The following is an 18,351-nucleotide window of genomic DNA, read 5'->3' as shown; positions in this document are numbered from 1 at the left end:
GCAGCACCTCTTCCTGCCCGACTGCGCGGCGTCCTCGAGTCTACTCGGGGCAGCCTCCGCCATCGCCCCTCCGCCGGCTCGGCCACAGCTCCTCTCTGCGGGGCTCCCGTCATTGTCTCGTCGCGTCACCCGGGGCTACCGTGGTTACAGGTCCGGAGAAGAGGAGACCTGCGGGGGACACCGCGCTCGCAGCCCACACCCCGGTCGTGCTGGTGCCGCTCACGCCCAACCCTCACCCTGCCAGCCTCCCACTCCCGCCCTGCACCCCACACACACACTTCGGCCCGGGCGAGTCTCTGGTCACCGATGTCCACGAGAGTCGTCTGGGGGCACAGAGGTGTGCCATGGGGTGGCCCAGGAAGGATTTCTGGGTATAATCCCAGCTCAAAATCCAGTTCTTTACTCGGGTGCACACGCTTAGCACAGCAGCTGGGTGCTGCCTGTTGGTAGTCTGGCACAGCCAAACCGCACTTCGGGCCGGGCGAGTCTCTGGTCACGGATGTCCAGGACAGCCCCCGGGGCACAGAGGTATTCTCACGGGCGGCCCAAGCAGAATTTTTAGCCGTAATCCCAGCCCAAAAGCCATTCCTTGTTCAAACCATTATACTTAGTATAGCGGGCATGGGGGCTGTTAGTTGGTGACCTAGCACGGCCAAACCGTGCTTTGGGCCTGGTGGGACTGTGGTCATGCTTCTTTGGGACAGTCCTCCAGTGGCATTGCCATAAAATTTGGGGTGGCCCAAGAAGTATTTTGCCCCATTATCCCATCCTAATCTGACCTCCATTTAAGGCTCTCTCTGTACTTGACGTGGGATATTAATTTAGGATGTGGAATTCATTAATAACAAGTTTTTATTGGGTCTAGATTAGCTTTGGAAAAGGAACGGGGAATAAGGCACCAACTTCAGCCTCCTTAGGCCTAGGAGTTCAGATACTGCCAATATCAAGGTAGACGACACCCTGGCTGTATCCAGACGAGTGCGGATGTTTGGTTCCCCAGGGCCAACTAGCAGCAGGAAGCCTCCTGCCACTGCGTCTTGCCCCCAGAGAACGCCTGTGCTGGGCCCCCTCTGGCTGCAGCAGGCAACCCCAGGTGGGTAGGGGAGGCTGGGGCCCAGGAGCCTTCCTGGGGTCCTGGGAGCATTTGCCCGTGCTCCTGCACAACCTAGGCCTCAGAGCCCTGGTGAGGAGCAGGACAAGGCCGCAGGTGGCTTGTTTGGGGGCAGGGGGTGGGGCTGACTCCCCGCCACAGCATGCACTCCTGAAGGACAGGGGTAACCCCCCCCGATCTGTGTGCGGGACAGGGGCAGGGCAGGTGCATGCTCCAGGCTTGTGCTCCCTGCCCAGTTGCCCTCCCCCAGGACCTCCACAGTGCAGCATGTGTTTTGTTCTGGAGCCTCTCCAAGATCCACCAGCTCTGGGCTGCAGAGCTCGTTACCTCTCAGTGGCATGCATAGGGCTCCTGAGCTTCCAACTGCTGCTCTTCATGACGCACGCCGGGCACAGCTACTTCTAGATAATCCCTGACTAATGCTTATCTAGCTCACTTCTAAATCTCCAGTGATGGAGATTCCACAGCTGCTCTGCAAGTCACATGGGCAGGTTGTGCCAGGGAGTAGCAAGCCCTGGGGGCCACGGCAGAGGGAGTGTTTCCAGGATAGAGGGGCCTGGACACAGAGGACAACAAATCAAGTCCAGCTTGTGGGAAAGCAGAGCTGGTGCTGTGATTGCAGGGGCCCTGGTAACATGCAAATGGGGAGTGGTCTCCAGCACCAGCTTCTGCACTGCCTCCCTCCTGTGTCATCGAGGGTGCTTCAGAAACACGCCCCCCCCCCCCAACCCCATCTCCAGAACATATCCTGGAATAGTCCCCATTAACTGAAGTTGCAGTGTCCACCCAAGTGATCCCAATGCCCAGATGAGCGGTGGGAAGGCCTGGCACATCCTCATCTCCAAACTTTCCCTCTATTTGGCAATGTAATGTCTGTGCTCATGTTGTTTCTAACCGCTGTTCCTCCCTCTTACCCCAGCACCGTAAACACAGCTTGCAGGTGTCTCAAGACGCTGTTCTACAGGAACACAAATCATCTGTGAAGGAAACAGGCTGTGCAATCCAATAATTTATTAAACCTTCATCTTGTAAAGCCAGTTACAAATTAAAAAAGAGCAGAAGGAAATCTGTAATAGAAATAAGTAAATTACAACAAGTAGTACTGGGAGTTACATTCCCAAGTGGGTTCAAGCTGCCTGCAGCAACCCAAGACCTAGGATATACCAGTAGTGCAGGGTTAGGGCAGGGGGAATCAGAGCTGTGGTTATACGTAAAGGAACGGTTCCAGTTAGTGTACTTGACCTAATGCAATGCAAACAGTTTTACTCTGCCCATCTCCTTTGCTTCCCTGTCTGTTCCAAAATGTCACCTAGCGATCCTTTTCTATAGGAAGAGATAAACTGGAGCCCCTGTAAGACTCTTCAGTAAAGCTTAAGGCAAAGTTTCAGTTTTAAAAAAATGTTGTGGTAGCAAGGGACAGGTGCTGAGCATGTTGGCAGTGAGGGAGAGGAAAGAAAAATGCTGGCTGTGATAGTCTTGTATTGTTGACTCAGTGATCCTGGGGTGTTTTTTGATGCCGAGATGAGGAAGAGGGAACTGTAAGAAACTGCTACATACAGTAGGTCAGACCAAAAGACCATTTCTCTCAATGGCAGGTAGCATTTGAGTTGTGTGATAGGGATGACTCCTAAATGATGCCAGAGTATGGCTTGAGGATGGACTAAAACTGCTTTTTATATCTGTATGCCCCTGGAAAGAGACAGTCATGGGACCAGAGAAAAAAAGATTCTTGGTCCTGGACCCTACGGAGATCTGCTGGCTAAAAGACTGCATGGGATAGCAGGATCTTCAACTGTAAAAGCCTCCAAAAAACAGCCTTCCTTGCAAAACCAAGTGTTCCCTTTGAGTTTTGCTGCTGGCTTCTGGAAGCTTGCTGAGCAGCTGTGGTGGAATAAGTTTCAGTTAGAATTTAGTGGAGGGCAATGGGTGCAGAAGGAAGCAGAAGTGTCCAATTAAAACTAGAGGAAAAAGCATAATTTATCTGTGCATGGTGTGCATGCTGCGCACCACCACTGCCTCCGAAACCATCATGGCATCCTAAAACGCAAATGAAATGTAATGGAAGGCTACAGAAAACTTCCTTGAAAATGCAAGCAGATAAAACTCATGCCCCCATGTCTACTTGGGGCCAATCCACTAGCTATTCAGTAGCACCATTCAGTAGTTTGGGGTGTAGCTGCACCCTCTGCTTCGGTTCCTTTTCAACTACAGCACTGCCACTGCTCAGCACTCTATCACATGAATTGCTGTATTTGGTACTTATCTTGAAATGTCAACTCCTGGAGTTGTGAACATATTAATCTCTGCTGAACGCAAAAAAAAAGAACCTACGTTATTTTGTAATCTTAATTTTGGAGGCTGAGTCATCATTCTGATTCCCTGGGTGTGAAAATACTGCCAGCACAGGGAGGTGTTTTAAATACAAATCAGTTCATTGATATGTCCTGCTGAGAGAACCACCTAGTGAGGCAGCTGTAAGTTTGGTTACAAACTAAAAAAAACATGTTTATTGTAGACCAATTCTGAAACCACCATAAATGGCCTCAAAAAACACCCGTCTCCTACTTCCTCTATTGCAAAGTGTTCCCTGGTTATTTTTTTCAGAACATGACACAAATCATGAAAGCAGCAAAAGCAGAGGCTCGTGGCCTTTCCTTAAAGACAGTGTCCCTCAAGAAAGCAAGAGGAATACAAGTCTTGGAATGTTCATATTCCATAACTTCTTACCATATCATGTCTTTGGGCAGAAATGAAACTCCCGTGATGCTGCGTGGGTGATACCAGGTTTCAGTTCTTCTCCCATTTGCTGTCCAGTGGAATTTTTAAAAATATCTTTGCTACACGTCCACTGACAGGTTGCAAACTCCAGTCATGGACAAGTGCCTCCACCTCAAGGAATGCAGGTTCCTTCCTATCACCTAGTCCAGATACTAGCATGACTGTCCAGACTGGCAGCTGATTTGACGCTGCAGCGCTTCTTCACAATCATGTTGATGTAGGCTTTCATGATCTTTATGATTTCTCCCACCTGGGAATGGAACAAGGGGAAGGAGTAGGAAAATTGAAAACACATTAGTGTTCAGGTATACGAGACACTTCTCAGATAGGCAGTTGGTGACCTGAAGCACTGACCGTATACCTTTTACATCTGGTATTAAAGGTAAAGCTGACTGACTGAGAAGCTAGAGTGCAGAAGAGCTGGGGTTGGAGGCCTCTAGCTATGAAAAGATTTGGGAATGTGCACAGCTTGGTGGAAGAATGGTTTTTTTTAATACATATTTAGTACACAAAAACTTCACAACATTTACCTTTGCAATACTTTTTGAGGTGACATTATCATCCCTATTTTATAGATGGGCATTAGACAGATGACTGCCAGTGGCTAGGCTGTTGGTGTGCTGATAACACTGGCTATTACCTTGTGTAGTCTCTGATAAGAAAACTTGCAACATGGGTGCTTTTATTCACAAGTATCTGGTCTGTGGAGAAGGCCTTTCCTACATCTCTCCAAGGCCATTGATAATAGTCACACAATGGGCCAAACTCATTTGGCAAGATGGAACCTGGCAAAGTGGAAAGGTATCAAAGGTGGAACAAGGAAACCAAGTACTGGAAGAGAATAAGCACATAGGAAGGGGAAGATTCATAAAAGACCCGCAGATAGTGCTGGGCAGGAGAAGGGATGGACAGACTTCTAGCTGCTGCACGAACCAGTCAGTGTCAAAGAGAAGCAAACCAGAGACAGAGAAGATGCCTGCCTGAACAGGCTGCTTGCTTGAAGGATATGAAGGTGATGGGAGGAAGTGATCATGACACAATACAATTTCAGATCCTAAGACAGGGAAAGCATGAGGTGAGCAAAACTGGGATGCTAGATTTAAAAAAGATGGATTTAATGCAACTCAAGAAGCTAACAGGCATGGTGTAACAGGTGAGGCCTTCATGGAGCCAGTTTCATTTTGGCCTGCCCACCTGTCTCTGGGCTAACCGCCCACCTCTCTCTCCTGCCACACCTTGATGATACATTATTATGGTGTTAATTAAGTGGGAGGCTGCCCATTTTGCACCCCAATGTTTAAGGGGATCTCTGCAGCTCCATTCCACCCCTACACTGTGGCCCAAGCCTCACAGATGGCAACTCAGGCAGCTAAACTCAGTTGTACCCTTCACCCCATTAGATGTGGTCTCCTCCCTGGGACCTTCAGCTCCCCCTTAGGCCCTGGCCCCATCTCAGGCCAGTCAGGACCCCGAGCCTCTTCGCTCTTTGGGCATCCCTTGTGGTAGGCCCCGGGCCCTTCAGCCCCTCTCTGGGTCCTAGCCCCAGCATGGGCCAGCCGTGGTCCCTCGGGACAAACCTGAGCTGCTCGCCTGCTTTTTCCCTCAACTCCACTGGATCATGTAAGCCTCAGGCCTCTCACTGGCCTGGGCTTTCCCTAGCTAGGACTTACTGGGGCTGGAGATTATTAGGCGCCCCCAACCCGCCTTTCACGAAGGAGGTAACTGGCCTGGCATTTTATGGGGCTGCCGTGCCACCAGCAGTCCCATCAGGTCTCCCTTCCCTGGCAGGGTGCAGTTTTAGGTCATGCCCAGGACCTGGAGCTTCCTCCATCCCCATAGCCCCAGCTCATAGACCTCCAAGATATTCCTGAGCCTCAGCTCCACTGGCTGATGTCTCTCATGGCTGCCAGCCACAAATTGCTGCTTTACCCTATATATATCTTGGGTCTCAAAATGGCCACTGTACTCAAGCACCTGGCTGCTGCCTGCTCCAGCCCTTCAAGTGGCCGGCACCACCACTGCCCTGCTACACGTGGGGGGACAGATTGAAGCATAAAGGCACCCAGGAAAACTGGAACCTTTAAAGAGGCACAGTACTGGAGGCCCAACAAGAAACTGTCCCGACATGATGGAAGCACAACAAGAATGAGAGCAATATGGCTGCACAAGGAGCTTCTAAAATGTCCCAAATGCAAAAGGGAAGCATACAGGCAAAGAAAGAATGGGCAGGTCACCAAGAAATTGTACTAGGAAATAGCCAGGGACAAAAATCAGGAAGGCAAAGATAAAGAATAAGCTATACCTGGCAAAGGAGTTTAAGAACAAGAAGAAGTTCTGTAAGTCTCTGGCCAGAAAAGAAGGACCAAGGAAGTGGCCCTCTGTTAACAACCCAGATGGAAATCCTAACTGAAGATGCAAAGAAGGTGGAGCTACTCAACAGCTACTTGGTCTCAGGCTTCACAACAAAATGAAGCTGCAACCAGACACCTAATAAGGATTATCTAGATAAGGAAGGGGGCAAGCTGAGGGACGAGATGATATATCAGAACGCTTTTGTTGAGTCTGAATGAATTCAAGTCAGCAGAGATCTCAGAGCCCTGGACAATGATTTTCATAGATTCCTAGGGTTGGAAGGGATCTATTAGATCATCAAGTCTGACCCCCTGCTCTGGGCAGGAAAGAGCGCTGGGGTCCCATGAAGCCATGGGAGTCAGACTATGTACCAGAGGACTGGAAAGGGGCCAACACAGTGCCCCTCTTTAATAAAGGCACGAAGGAGAACCCAAGGAACGATAGGTAGCCTCACCTCAATACCTGGACAGTTACCTGAACAGACCCTCAGGAAGGCCATGTGCAAGCATCTGGAGGAAGAAGGCTGATTGCAAGCAGCCAGCATCAATTTATGAAAAAACAGTCGTGTCAAACAAACCTGACCTCCTTTGACAAAGTGACTACTTGGGTGGATGAAGGGAAGGCTGTGGATACAGTCTATATCTGGTCTTCAGCAAGGCTTTTGATAAGGTCATGACCTTGACACAACCTTCACAAACAAATTGGAGAAATGTGGGTTGGATAAATCTACTACAAGGTACATAGATAAGTGGCTCAATAGTCGTAAGCAAAGGGTGAGTATTAATGGGTCCATGTCAGAATGGCAGGAGGTTTCAAGTGCAGTCCCACAAGGGTCTGTTCTGGTCCTAGTACTGCTCAACGTGTTTATTAACAATTTGGATGCTAGCAAAGGAAGCTTCTTCAGCAAGTCTGCAGGGCAAGACACAAAGGGGCTTCTTCAGTAGGACACAAAACTGGGAAGGATTGTGAACAGGTTGAAAGATGCAAGCACAATTCTGAAGGATCTAGACAGATTGGAAACCTGGGCGAGAGCTAACAAAGCAGACAAATGCATGGTGCTGCAACTCAGGAGGAATAATCAAAAGCACACATAAAAATGGCTGAATGGCAGCACTGTGGGGAAGGACTTGGCAGTTGTAGTAGAGCACAGACTCAATATGAGCATGCAGCGTCATGCAGATGCACAAAAGGCAAACGCAGCTTTGGGCGGCATGAATAAAAGCATTAGGTGCAAGAAATGGGAGGTGATAGTGCCTCTCTACTCAGCACTGGTTAGGCCTCATCTGGAGTATGAAGTGCAGTTCTGGGTTAGAAATAGTGAATTCTCCATTTGTGCAATAGTTTGGACTTAGATGACCCTTGATGTCCCTCCCACCCCTATTATTCTGTGGTTTCAGTGACCCCTTTTATAGCACATAAGGTCATTTGTAGTTCTACAATTGTAATGTCTATCCCTACCTTAAGGGACCATAGAACCTGAACCTATAGCATCTTAAAAGCTATAGAGGCTTAAATCAGGACAAGCTGGGCTAGTAATGAATATGACAGGGGGACCAAAGTGCTCAAGATCACATGATTTAATGGTATGGAGTTGGAGACCATGAGGGTGGAATAACCAAGAAAGTTTGGGTTTTGGGTTTTTGTTTGTTTTTTTTAAACACAAAATGTAGTTAGCTTGCGGAAGTCATTGCCATGGGAGGTGGTGAAGGCAAGCAGCACAGCCAGGGTAAAAAAGGGACTAGATAAATTCATGGATGAGAGAGCTCTTAATGGCTACTGAACAGAATGGTTGGAGATGTTTCCACTAGCATCTCTCAACAAATAAAGGTGGGTATTGAACAAGAGAGAGATCACCCTAGATATATCCAATTCAGTGCTCTCCCTCTACGGCATCTACCCCTGCCACCATCAGAGACACAATACTGTTCTAGGTGGACACTTGATTTGACAGTCTGGTGCTTCTTATGCTCTAAGAAAAGTGCTCCCCACAAGATGCCTGAGGTCTCTACTTGTAAGGACAGTCCCCTGTAACAGACCAGCACAGCTCTTTAGAGGAAAAGGAAGGAGTAGGGGCAAGAGACATCTTTCGTGTATGCGCCGAAGGCATGGAAGTAAATATTCTTCCTTAAAAAGGAAGACAGAATACTGGGCTAGAGGGACCACTGATCTGACCCAGTATTGTAATTCTTATGTTATTGAAGTGGGGAAAGTAGGAGCTTAGCTGTCAGAGAGCCTAGTCTTTCCAAAACCTAGCCAGAGTTTCATCAGGAGATCTCATTGACACCACGGTGGTTTCAGTAATTGGAAGAGGCAGAAGTACCTCTAGTCGCAGATCAGGATGGCAAGTCTGACTCTGGCTGCATGGCAATACGAGATATTGTTATTGAGAACAACTGCAACAATGAGGTTAACATCAGAGTCACAGACTCCAATGTTATCTGTGTCATAACCCAATGATTTTAGTGCCTCGGCACAGTGGAATTTTCCCGCCACATTGGAGCTTCTTTGCACGGTGGAATTTTCTGCTGCAGAGAGAAAGCCCCGGTGCAGAAATTTTGCCATTTGTATGTAAATTCGCACCCCATTATTGGCTGATTCTAAATTATTCCTACCTGGCGGCTGGCAATTGGCTCGCTAGCCGTATAAAAATCCGCGCGACTCCGCCCAAGTTGGAGAACTTTGAGCATGCTGCAGAGTGACTTAAAAGAATTGCTGACTCGTGGCAGAGCGAATCGATAGCCTGATCAACTATCGATTTTTCTCCCCGTCGCCGAACGCTTATCCCCAACGTACCCTTTCCCTGCATGCCTGGTTCGTTTGTGGACTCACTGGCTCGGGTTTTTTGCCAGTTGGAGCAACTCGTTGCAACTACGCAAGCAGCCTTTACAGCCTGCATCGCAGCCATCAGCGGCGTAAGTAAAAGTTATTTTTCCAACCAATACGCTGTCTCGCCTCTCCATCCACCAGCCCGCCTGACGTTCGCTTAATTAACCAGCGTTTCCCTCGGTCGGCTCTACCCGGCCGAGACAATCTGTATGCAGTGCCCATGCTGGTACCTGTACCGCATGAATCAGGGTTTCAGGAAGTACTTCAAGTAACTGGTGAACAACCAGAACTTGGGTGTTAAAAGGCCACGATCTGGGCCATGAATTGCATTTTGGCTGAGGGGCATGAGCTGATCTTGATACGACCTGTCTTTCAGTCTCACCTTTCTAGGCACCAGATGGGGTGATCCTAATCTACTAATCTTACCACTGGCGTGACTCCTTTCTCATGGCTGGGTGTAGGCGGCTTTGGTCCCTGTGTTTAAGAGGAATTCTCCTTTGTACTTTGGCTGCTTTAAGTCTCTCGGTCCAATAAATGAAAGTTTCATCTGAGCTAATTGTGACCCAAGTCAGCAAGATGGCAGTCACACAAATACTCAACTACAAGCGAAGGTAATAAAGAGTCAGGTTGGTTACAGTTTACACATACCTGGGAGGTCTCAAAGAACATCTCTCTCTCATCCACCATGATCTTGAAGGTGTTGGGCAGTGGAGCACCAAAGAAAACAATGTGCTCATACTGAAAAGTTTCCAGTGGTTTAGGGTCCCCTCGTTTGTACACGGACACATTCTCTGTGCTGACTCCAAGCCAGAGATCGTTTGGAAATCCACCCTCCTTACACTGCAGAGAACAGAAAACACGTGTTAAAAGCAGTGCCCCAGGGGAAAGGTAACATAGGTGCACTTGTGCATTGCTGCATTAGAGTGAGGCATGTGAACAGAGGGGCAAGGAGTGAAGAGCAGTGCAGAACAAGCCTCAGCAAGCCCCTTCTTCACAGTTCTCATGTTTTCCATCTAATTCTGTGACCCTTCTAGGTGGGTTCTTGTTTAGCACCAGGATTCTCCTTGGCAAGTGAATCACTTACAATGTGCACATTTTAAAAATCAGAAACAGTGCCAGGCCTGGCAGCCTGATCCCTCAGGACACAGCAGCCCTCTCCTTGGCTGGGGAAACTCGGCTTCTGCACAAGAAATCCTCTGCTGAAAAGGTGTGAGAGTGAAATGGCTCTTAGCTCACCTCATACACTGCTGGGGGAAACTGGAGTAAGGATACCTGGCCGGGCGGGAGGGGAAAGCCAGCAGCAGCAGCATATTCTGCTGGGCAAACCACAAACCCTCCACAGCCGACACTGCAGTCCCAGTCCCAGTGCATTGTGACACCGCAGCTTAATTCTGCTTAAAGATCCCTGAATTCCTGCACTGTTGCTGCCATAAAATCAATGGCAACATGAGAATTCTGCAGCAGCTTAAACTACACTGTGGCATAAACAAACCACAGCGCTTTTACTGAGTTAACTTTAAGCCAAAAAATAAATAATTATAATACCAAGTTCTCATACAGCAATTTGCATCAGCAGATCTTCAAGTGCTTTACTGAGGTCGTCACTAGCATCATCCTAATTTTACAAATGGGGAAAGTTTGTAAAATGGTTGTAAAAACTCGGCCTTGGTGAGGCCGCAGCTGGAGTACTGCATCCAACTCTGGGCTCCACAGTTTAAGGATGTGGAGAAGCTTGCGAGAGTCCAGAGGAGAGCCACACACATGATCAGAGGGCAGGAAAACACTGGAACAGACTGCCACCAGAGGTGGTACAGGCACCTACTCTGGACTCCTTTAAGAGTCAATTGGATATTGATCTTGCTGGGATCCTGGGGCAGGGGGCTGGACTTAATGATCTTCCAAGGTCCCTTCCAGCCCTCATGTCTAGGAAATCTATGAAAAGTGAGGCAGGAAACAGGAACTTGACTTTCCTGTTGGCAAAGCTGGGAACAGAACTCAGGTAAGCTTTTACAGCCCTGCTCCGATTACAAGACTAGACTAAATGTATCAATGGATTTTCAGGGACTTAAGGCAGAACAGGATCACACTTGGACACCTAAGACTACTGGCTGCCTAATAGATGGAGCAGGATCTGCCCCTTGTTGCCAGTCTTGACTGTTTTTAAGGTAGCTAGGCCGTCCTGCAGAAATACGACTAAAGCAAAAGACTCCAAAGCCTGTTTCTGAGCAACAGCAGAGTGAACCTTTGCAGCAGATGTAACAACTATCTTGGTCAGCAAACTAAAGGAAGCCATCAACATGTCGAGCCCAACCAGTAATGAGATTCAATTAACCAGAGCACAAGGCCTGAAAAGGAGACATTGTAAAAGATGACCTTAAATTAGATAATCCAGAGAAAATATATCATAGTCTTATCTTAATGTAGTAATAATGAAATGACAGATGTAACTAAATGTAGATGTCATTTTGCTATAAAAGATTTGTTTTTGATAAGTTCCTTAAATAAACTGTCAAAACAAATCAGCCTTGAGAATGAAGACCATAAACTAAGGTGAAGAGAAAACAGGATGGTGGCAAGTAGCATTCCCAAGGATATAGTTCCCAACTAATTGACACCTTTCTAGTCCCTGAGAAAACTGGGTCAGTCCAGTTCCAAACATTCCAGTTAAAGAAATGGAAATAAAACAAATCAGAGAAAGTGTATTAGAATATCTGATCAAGCCATGGAAGGAAATTTGGAAAACTGCATATTCAAGATCTGCTGCCAATCCGCATGCTGCCCTCCTCCCCCTCTTGGGTCTCCCCAGTTGATAAAGGTGAGAATCTGTGTTGTGTAGTCCTGAGTAGCCAGACAGATATAGGGCTGCATTTGTTTTTGTGTTTTGGGGGGTAAGCAATACAAGGTTGGGCTGTCAATCAGTCTCCTCCGGGCTACAGAGTTTTCCACTGCCTGACTGTCTGTGTGGTGCTGTAAACACTCAGACAGACAAATTATTCCAAATTATTCCCAGCTCAGTCAAGGAGAAGGCAGCAAAGTTCCCAGAAACTCCCCTATGCTAGCCAAGCAGTGAAACTCCCCATAACTGTCTTGGTTTTCCAGATTAATGCCTGCTAGAACAGCAGTTGTTACCTGCATTTACATATTTCTCACCTCCACATCAAAGAGGGTTGACCCATAGCCGGGCCATTCCTTTACAATGGACATGTATTTCACCATGGCCTGGTGTTGAGACAGTCCCTGAAGCTTGCTCCATTTCTGTGCTATGCTTGTCCGAGCAGCTGAGAGCTCCTCCTTCACCCACATCTCCATCATCTGCTCTTCTTCCACCTTCTGCTTCTTGACTGAGCCCGTCTTGAAACCCCGTTTCAGCGTCCCTTCCAGAAAGCTGGTCCGTCTCCTCTCCAGTGTGTGACTGGTAGTGCCGCTGCTCTTAGTTGAATGCAGGATTTTGGATTTTAGCCGGTTCACTGGGTAGATACCATCCAGGATCCAGGTCATTTTGGAATAGTCTCCATGAAGGTACTGCAGCCGCAGGGCTGCCAGGTGCTGCAGCGTCTCCTCTGGTGCAGGGAAATGGCCATCAATAAGACTTTCGTGAGCCTAAACATGAAGGGAAATGTTCACACAAAACATTAGCTGAGGCCACATCTGTGTCTGCAGCTCTCAACCCAGGGCACCTGACTAGCGGTTACAACGAGCTCGACAAATGCAATCAAAACAAATTTGGAAAAAGTGACACAGGAATCTCTGTGCCTTGTCTCTCTCCTACTTGTTCTGTTGGGAAATCCTCCTATGTGGAAGGAAAAGAGGAAAGTTCAGATTCAGCCACTTGTCCTTTGTTTGGCAACGGGTAAGGTCAGACTGAGAGCTGAAGACATTTCTGGAAAGAATGTTTTGCTGCATTTAGAAATTCAGCAATAAATAGGAGATAAAATGGGCCAATGGGCTGATGTGTGGGGATCTAGGAGCAGGTCACAAATACCCGCAATTCCCAACACTGCACAATGAAATTGTTATTTTGCACATGTAGGAATCCCAATACACAAACACACACACAGAAAGTTGAACCACCTTTCCTCTGCCACACCAACACCTTACTCTTACCACCCTAATGCCTTCACCCTCTCAAACTTCACTTCTACACCCACTCTTTACCCAGCTCACCACTCCAAAAAATGTACCGAGTCAAATGACCCCAGCAACGTGTTCGTCTAACCTCCTCTTAAAGCCCCCCAGGGTAGGAGCCAGCACCACTTCTCTTGGAAGTCGGTTCCAGATCCTAGCCGCCCTGACTGTGAAGTAGTTCCTACAGATGTCTAGTCTACTCTGCTAGCTTGTGCCCGTTATTCCTTGTCATTCCTGGCAGTGCTCATGGGAACAGGGACTCCCCCAATGCCTGCTGGTCCCCTCTGACTAGTTTGTAAACAGAGTTATGTAGTACACTGCCAACATGCTGGTTGTCAGAATACACAAAATAGTCAGGCCAATATTGAGTTTGACTTACTTTGACTGTTCATTTAAAAAAAAAAAAATTAAAGCAGTTCAATCTGGCTAAACCAACTTAACCATTACAATCCCCAGTGCTGTTGTTGGCTCCTGATTCTTAGCCTTTAGACGTTTTGAGACGCATTGTTTTGTTAGAGAAAGAAGTTTGATACAGAAGAATTTGGTTTTGAAGACCATCGTTGTCGAGCTCGTTCTCTCTTCCTTTTGCCATAGCAATAAGTTACAGCACAGAAAAATGTTCAGTATCTCACTGTTATTCAGAAAGGATTCTCTCTGAGACAGCGATGATTTTAGTGAATTCCTTTTAGCTCCCACAAGCTCGCCATTCTTGTGAGTCAATTTTCCAAGGTCCTCTACCCTTTGTTTTACAAAAAGCTACCTTACGGGGCTTCTTTTAGTGATTTTTCAAAATCTTCTCCGTTTATTTTATTAAAAGACAGGTTTTAAAAATACTTCAGTAGTTTAAGATTTCTTCCCTTTGGAGCCCTCATTCATTTCACTTTCTTTCTTTCTAGTCTTACTCCTTTTTGCCAGAAGAAATCTTCAGCACCTCTGCACAGGGGATCCCAGGCAAGGGACCAAGGCAGCAAAACTCTGTTCCTTAACCTGGCCCATGAAGGTAAATTACCCGGTCTGCACACACAGCTGCTTACCAACACTGCCCCCAACAATCTCTCCATTCCCCCATGCCTTACGTACCTGCTCAAACATGAAAGCAAATTCCACTCCATCCTTGGGGACCTTTTCAATATCCAGGAAGCAATAGAGTTTAAAATACAGCTGCCAGTGTCCTTCTTCCTCCTCTTCCTCAGAGCCAGCAAGTCTGTAAAGTAGGTGATAGAGAGAAAGAAACTGGTAAGCTTATTGCAAATGGGGTTTACTCAATCATACTGTACAATGCAAGAGCATTGTTGGCTTTTGTAACAGGGGAACACACACAGCTTCCCATGTCTGCATGTCACAGACCCCACCTCTCCCAGTGCCTGCAGCTTTCTCCCCATCCACAGGTGAAATAATGAAAAAAAGAATCAGAAACCCACCAGGACAAGGGTTCTGGTAAGAAGCATGAAGTGGGAGGTGGAGCCAGGGCACAGAACATTCCCAAGTCTTTGGATTATTGCCTCCTTAAGACTAGTTTGTGCTAGCATGAGGAGCTCATTTGACAGCTCTAGAGACTAGAGTCCAGTTTGGTACAGGACAGGCAATGGCAATGCCAGTTTCCTTCATACCATTTTTCTGATTACAGGCCTTTTCCTGTCCTGAAAAGACCACCGCAAGGGGGTAAGACGTTCACTTCATTTTAATGGAAGCTCAAGTGCTTGCCCTCTCTCTTGAGATGGAAATCAAGGATGATTTATTAGCTCTGGCTATAGGGAGGGACATACGTTTACAGCAGGGGTGTCAAATATATGTCGGGTGGGCCAGATCCAGCCCATGGAGCCGTATGATCTGGACCGTTGCTGGACCACCCCAACATGCCAGCTGTAGTGCCACATGCCATGTGTATTACAGGCAGCTGGCATGTGGCATGCACTGCATGCGGTGCTCTGCTGGACTGGTTCTGTGCACTGGTTCCAGGGCTGGTCTGCTTCAGGCTGTGCTGGAACCAGCACAAAGGGCCAGTCCAGTGGGGCACTGCATGTAGCACGTGCCCTGTGCCAGCCTCATGGTGCTCATAGTGCATGCGGCCAATCCAACCCCACGTGCTGCACTACAAGCACTACACAGAGGGCACGGTCCTGGTTCAGCCTGCAGACTAGCCCAGTAATGCTCATCCAGCTCATTGGGCTGGATGAGTTTGACACCCCTGATTTAAGGCATACTATGAAGTGCCCTGAATTACTGCACTGCACAGACAAAGTTTTCACTCACTACTGGCTCCTGGGAGGATGATGCCAGTGAACTCTAGACAGAAAAGGGTTGGTATCCCCAACCCATTAGCCATTCCATGTATAGCAGTTTAAAAGGAGGTGACTTTCCAGGTGCATCTGCGAGTACAATATCCACGTGCAGCTTACAATGTCTGAATGGTTAAGGATGCACGTGACTGCACATGCCTGCTCTGCAGTAACCAGAACAAGATGTTGTGTTCAGACAGCTCCTCACGTTAACTCTTTACAAATGTTAACCCTTTCAGTCATGCCAATCCTCACTTGATATCGCCAGATGACAACAAACCATCAGTAGACAGTTCAATATGCAGCTCACACTGCTGTTGTTGGGCTCTGCTTTTTTAAATTATCAGATGCTCTGGAAAAGGACCAGACCTCCTCCTATGTCTTGGGCACTTCTAACTACAGGGTCTGCACTTACTAATTAATTCATCCATCACAGTTTCATAGTAGTTAGGGGTCAGAAGGGACCTGAATAGATCATCTAGTCTGACCCCCCCGCCACTGGCTGGAGCACACGCTGGGATCACATGACCCCAGACAGGTGTTCGTTCCAAACTCTTTTTGAATTTACCCAAGGTAGGAGCGAGGACCACTTCCCTGGGAAGCTGGTTCCAGATCCTAGCCACCCTAACAGTGAAATAGTGCCTCCTAATCTCTAACCTGGACCTATTCTCCAGCAGCTTCTGGCCATTGTTCCTTGTCACCACAGGTGCTGCTGAGGGGAATAGGGTCCCTCCTATTTGCTGCTGATCTCCCCTAACGAGTTTGTAGGCAGGCACCAAATCCCCCTCAGCCTCCTTTTGCTGAGGCTGAACAGGTTCAGGTCCCTCAGTCTCTCTTCATAGGGCCGGTGGTCCTCCTCTGAACCCTCTCAAGGCAGGCCATCCTCTCTGCCTCTCCAGTGATGAGTTGTCAGGACCAGTATCAACATTTCGCAGACAGAGCAATCAAGACAGTAAGATGAACCCAGATGTCAGGGGCAGAACCAGGATCAGTAGTTCCTCAATCCCACCTGAGCCAGTGGACATGAGCTGCTACTATAATGTGGTACTTGTCTGCTGGAAGCACACAGAGGTGCTGTCACCACTACTGCACTCTTACGTCCCTGTGACAACGCTGGCATTCCTGACCTCCAGGTCTAACTGATCCTTGCTGCAGGTCTCCATAACTGGGAACAAAACCTGCCATTTCAGAAAGCACCGCTCCTTTCAAAGCACCATCAGAGGCAGCAACGACACTCTGCCTTATTGCTCCACATCCCTGCATTGATTCAATGGAGAATCAAAGCTTTAAGCATATCTTCCCTTGGATCAGCCCAACCTCCAACCTCCTCGCTCTGAACCATGTTTGCCCCATGACCACCAGAAACTCCCATCTGCAGGCCTCCAATTCCCATGCTGGGAAGTCAGAGCTTCCTCAGCACTTGGCCCACAAAGTTGTTACACAAGACAAAGACACCACCCTCAGGTTTGCAGCCTTCTAGGATGAAACTCACCTCTCTCCGAAGAGCAAGAGGATGAGAAAACAAGCACTGACAGATGCTAGTGGCATTGCTTATAGATACTTGCAGACACTGTGGTGATAAAATGTGGTAGAAAAAGCTGGATTGGATGGGACAGGATATGGGACCAGCAGCTCAATTAAGAGTTTCATAGTTGGTAGGGTTGGAAGGGACCTGAGCAGATCATCAAGTCCAACCCCCTGCCCTGGGCAGGAAAGAGTACTGGGGTCAAACAACCCCAGCAAGGTGTTCATCCAGCCTCCTTTTGAAGACCCCCAGGGTAGGAGCCAGCACCACTTCTCTTGGAAGTTGGTTCCAGGTCCTAGCCGCCCTGACTGTGAAGTAGCGCCTCCTGATGTCTAGTCTGAATCTACCCTCTGTCAGCTTGTGACCGTTATTTCTAGTCACTCCTGGTAGTGCTCGGGGGAACAAGGACTCCCCCAATGCCTGCTGGCCTCCCTTGGCCAGTTTAAAGACAGCCACCAGATCCCCTCTCAGCCTTCTCTTGCAGAGGCTGAACAGGTTCAGGTCCCGTTGCCTCTCCTCGTAGGGCCTGCCCTGCTGCCCCTGACCATGCGAGTGGCCTCCTCTGGACCCTCTCCATGCTGTCCACATCCCTCCTGAAGTGCAGCGCCCAGAACTGGACGCAGTACTCCAGCTGCAGCCTGGACCTACTTGAAATGCATCTGTGGATGCATGACAAAGTGCGATTAGCCTCCTTCCTGACTGTGTCCTCACATTGGTGGCCCATGTTCATTTTGGAGTCTATAGTGACTCCAAGATCCTTTTCTGCCTTTGTGCTGACGAGAAGGGAGCTCCCCAACCTGTAGGTCTGCTGCTGGCTCTTCCTCCCCAGGTGCAGCACCTTGCACTTGTCAGTGTTGAAACGCATCCTGTTCTCATCCGCCCACCCCTGGAACCTGTCCAGGTCCGATTGCAGCCTATTCCTCTCTTCTAGCGTGCCCACTTCCCCCACATCTTAGTGTCGTCTGTGAATTTGAACAAGGTGCTTTTTACCCCCTCGTCCAAGTCGCTGATGAAGATGTTGAACAGTGCAGGCCCGAGGACCGAGCCCTGGGGGATCCCACTGCCCACATCCCTCCAAGTCGAATAAGTCCCGTCCACCACCACGCTCTGGGTGTGGCCCTCCAGCCAGTTAGTGACCCGTTTGACTGTGTAGGTGTCGACGCCACAGTCCCCTAGTTTTTTAATGAGAATGGGGTGAGAGACGGTGTCGAAGGCCTTCCTGAAGTCCAGAAAGACTACATCCACTGCTACCCTTGCATCTAAGGATTTTGTAATCTGGTCATAGAAGGCCACCAAACTGGTCTGACAGGACCTGCCTCGAATGAACCCATGCTGGTTGCCCCTAAGCATAATCT

The 18,351-nt window shown here is 48.4% G+C and overlaps 1 protein-coding gene across 1 annotated transcript in view; it reads right to left on the bottom strand.

Annotated features, from left to right (window-relative positions):
* Nucleotides 1-2,107: 2,107 nt before the first annotated feature.
* The window catches only part of LOC102567908 (unconventional myosin-X), a 160,005-nt gene continuing 143,761 nt past the window's right edge, over nt 2,108-18,351 (bottom strand). The window contains exons 38-41 of the mRNA XM_059727606.1: nt 14,273-14,396; nt 12,218-12,667; nt 9,716-9,907; nt 2,108-4,139 (exon numbers count right to left, since the gene is read on the bottom strand). Coding sequence (XP_059583589.1) covers nt 4,026-4,139; nt 9,716-9,907; nt 12,218-12,667; nt 14,273-14,396 — 880 coding nt within the window. The 3' untranslated portion in view covers nt 2,108-4,025. The remainder of the gene's footprint in view (nt 4,140-9,715; nt 9,908-12,217; nt 12,668-14,272; nt 14,397-18,351) is intronic.

This window comes from Alligator mississippiensis, chromosome 4, assembly GCF_030867095.1.
Source record: "Alligator mississippiensis isolate rAllMis1 chromosome 4, rAllMis1, whole genome shotgun sequence".
Classification (NCBI taxonomy): Eukaryota; Metazoa; Chordata; order Crocodylia; family Alligatoridae; genus Alligator; species Alligator mississippiensis.
The sequence above is the reverse complement of the archived record's forward strand: the minus strand, read 5'-3'. Positions and strand labels throughout refer to the sequence as shown.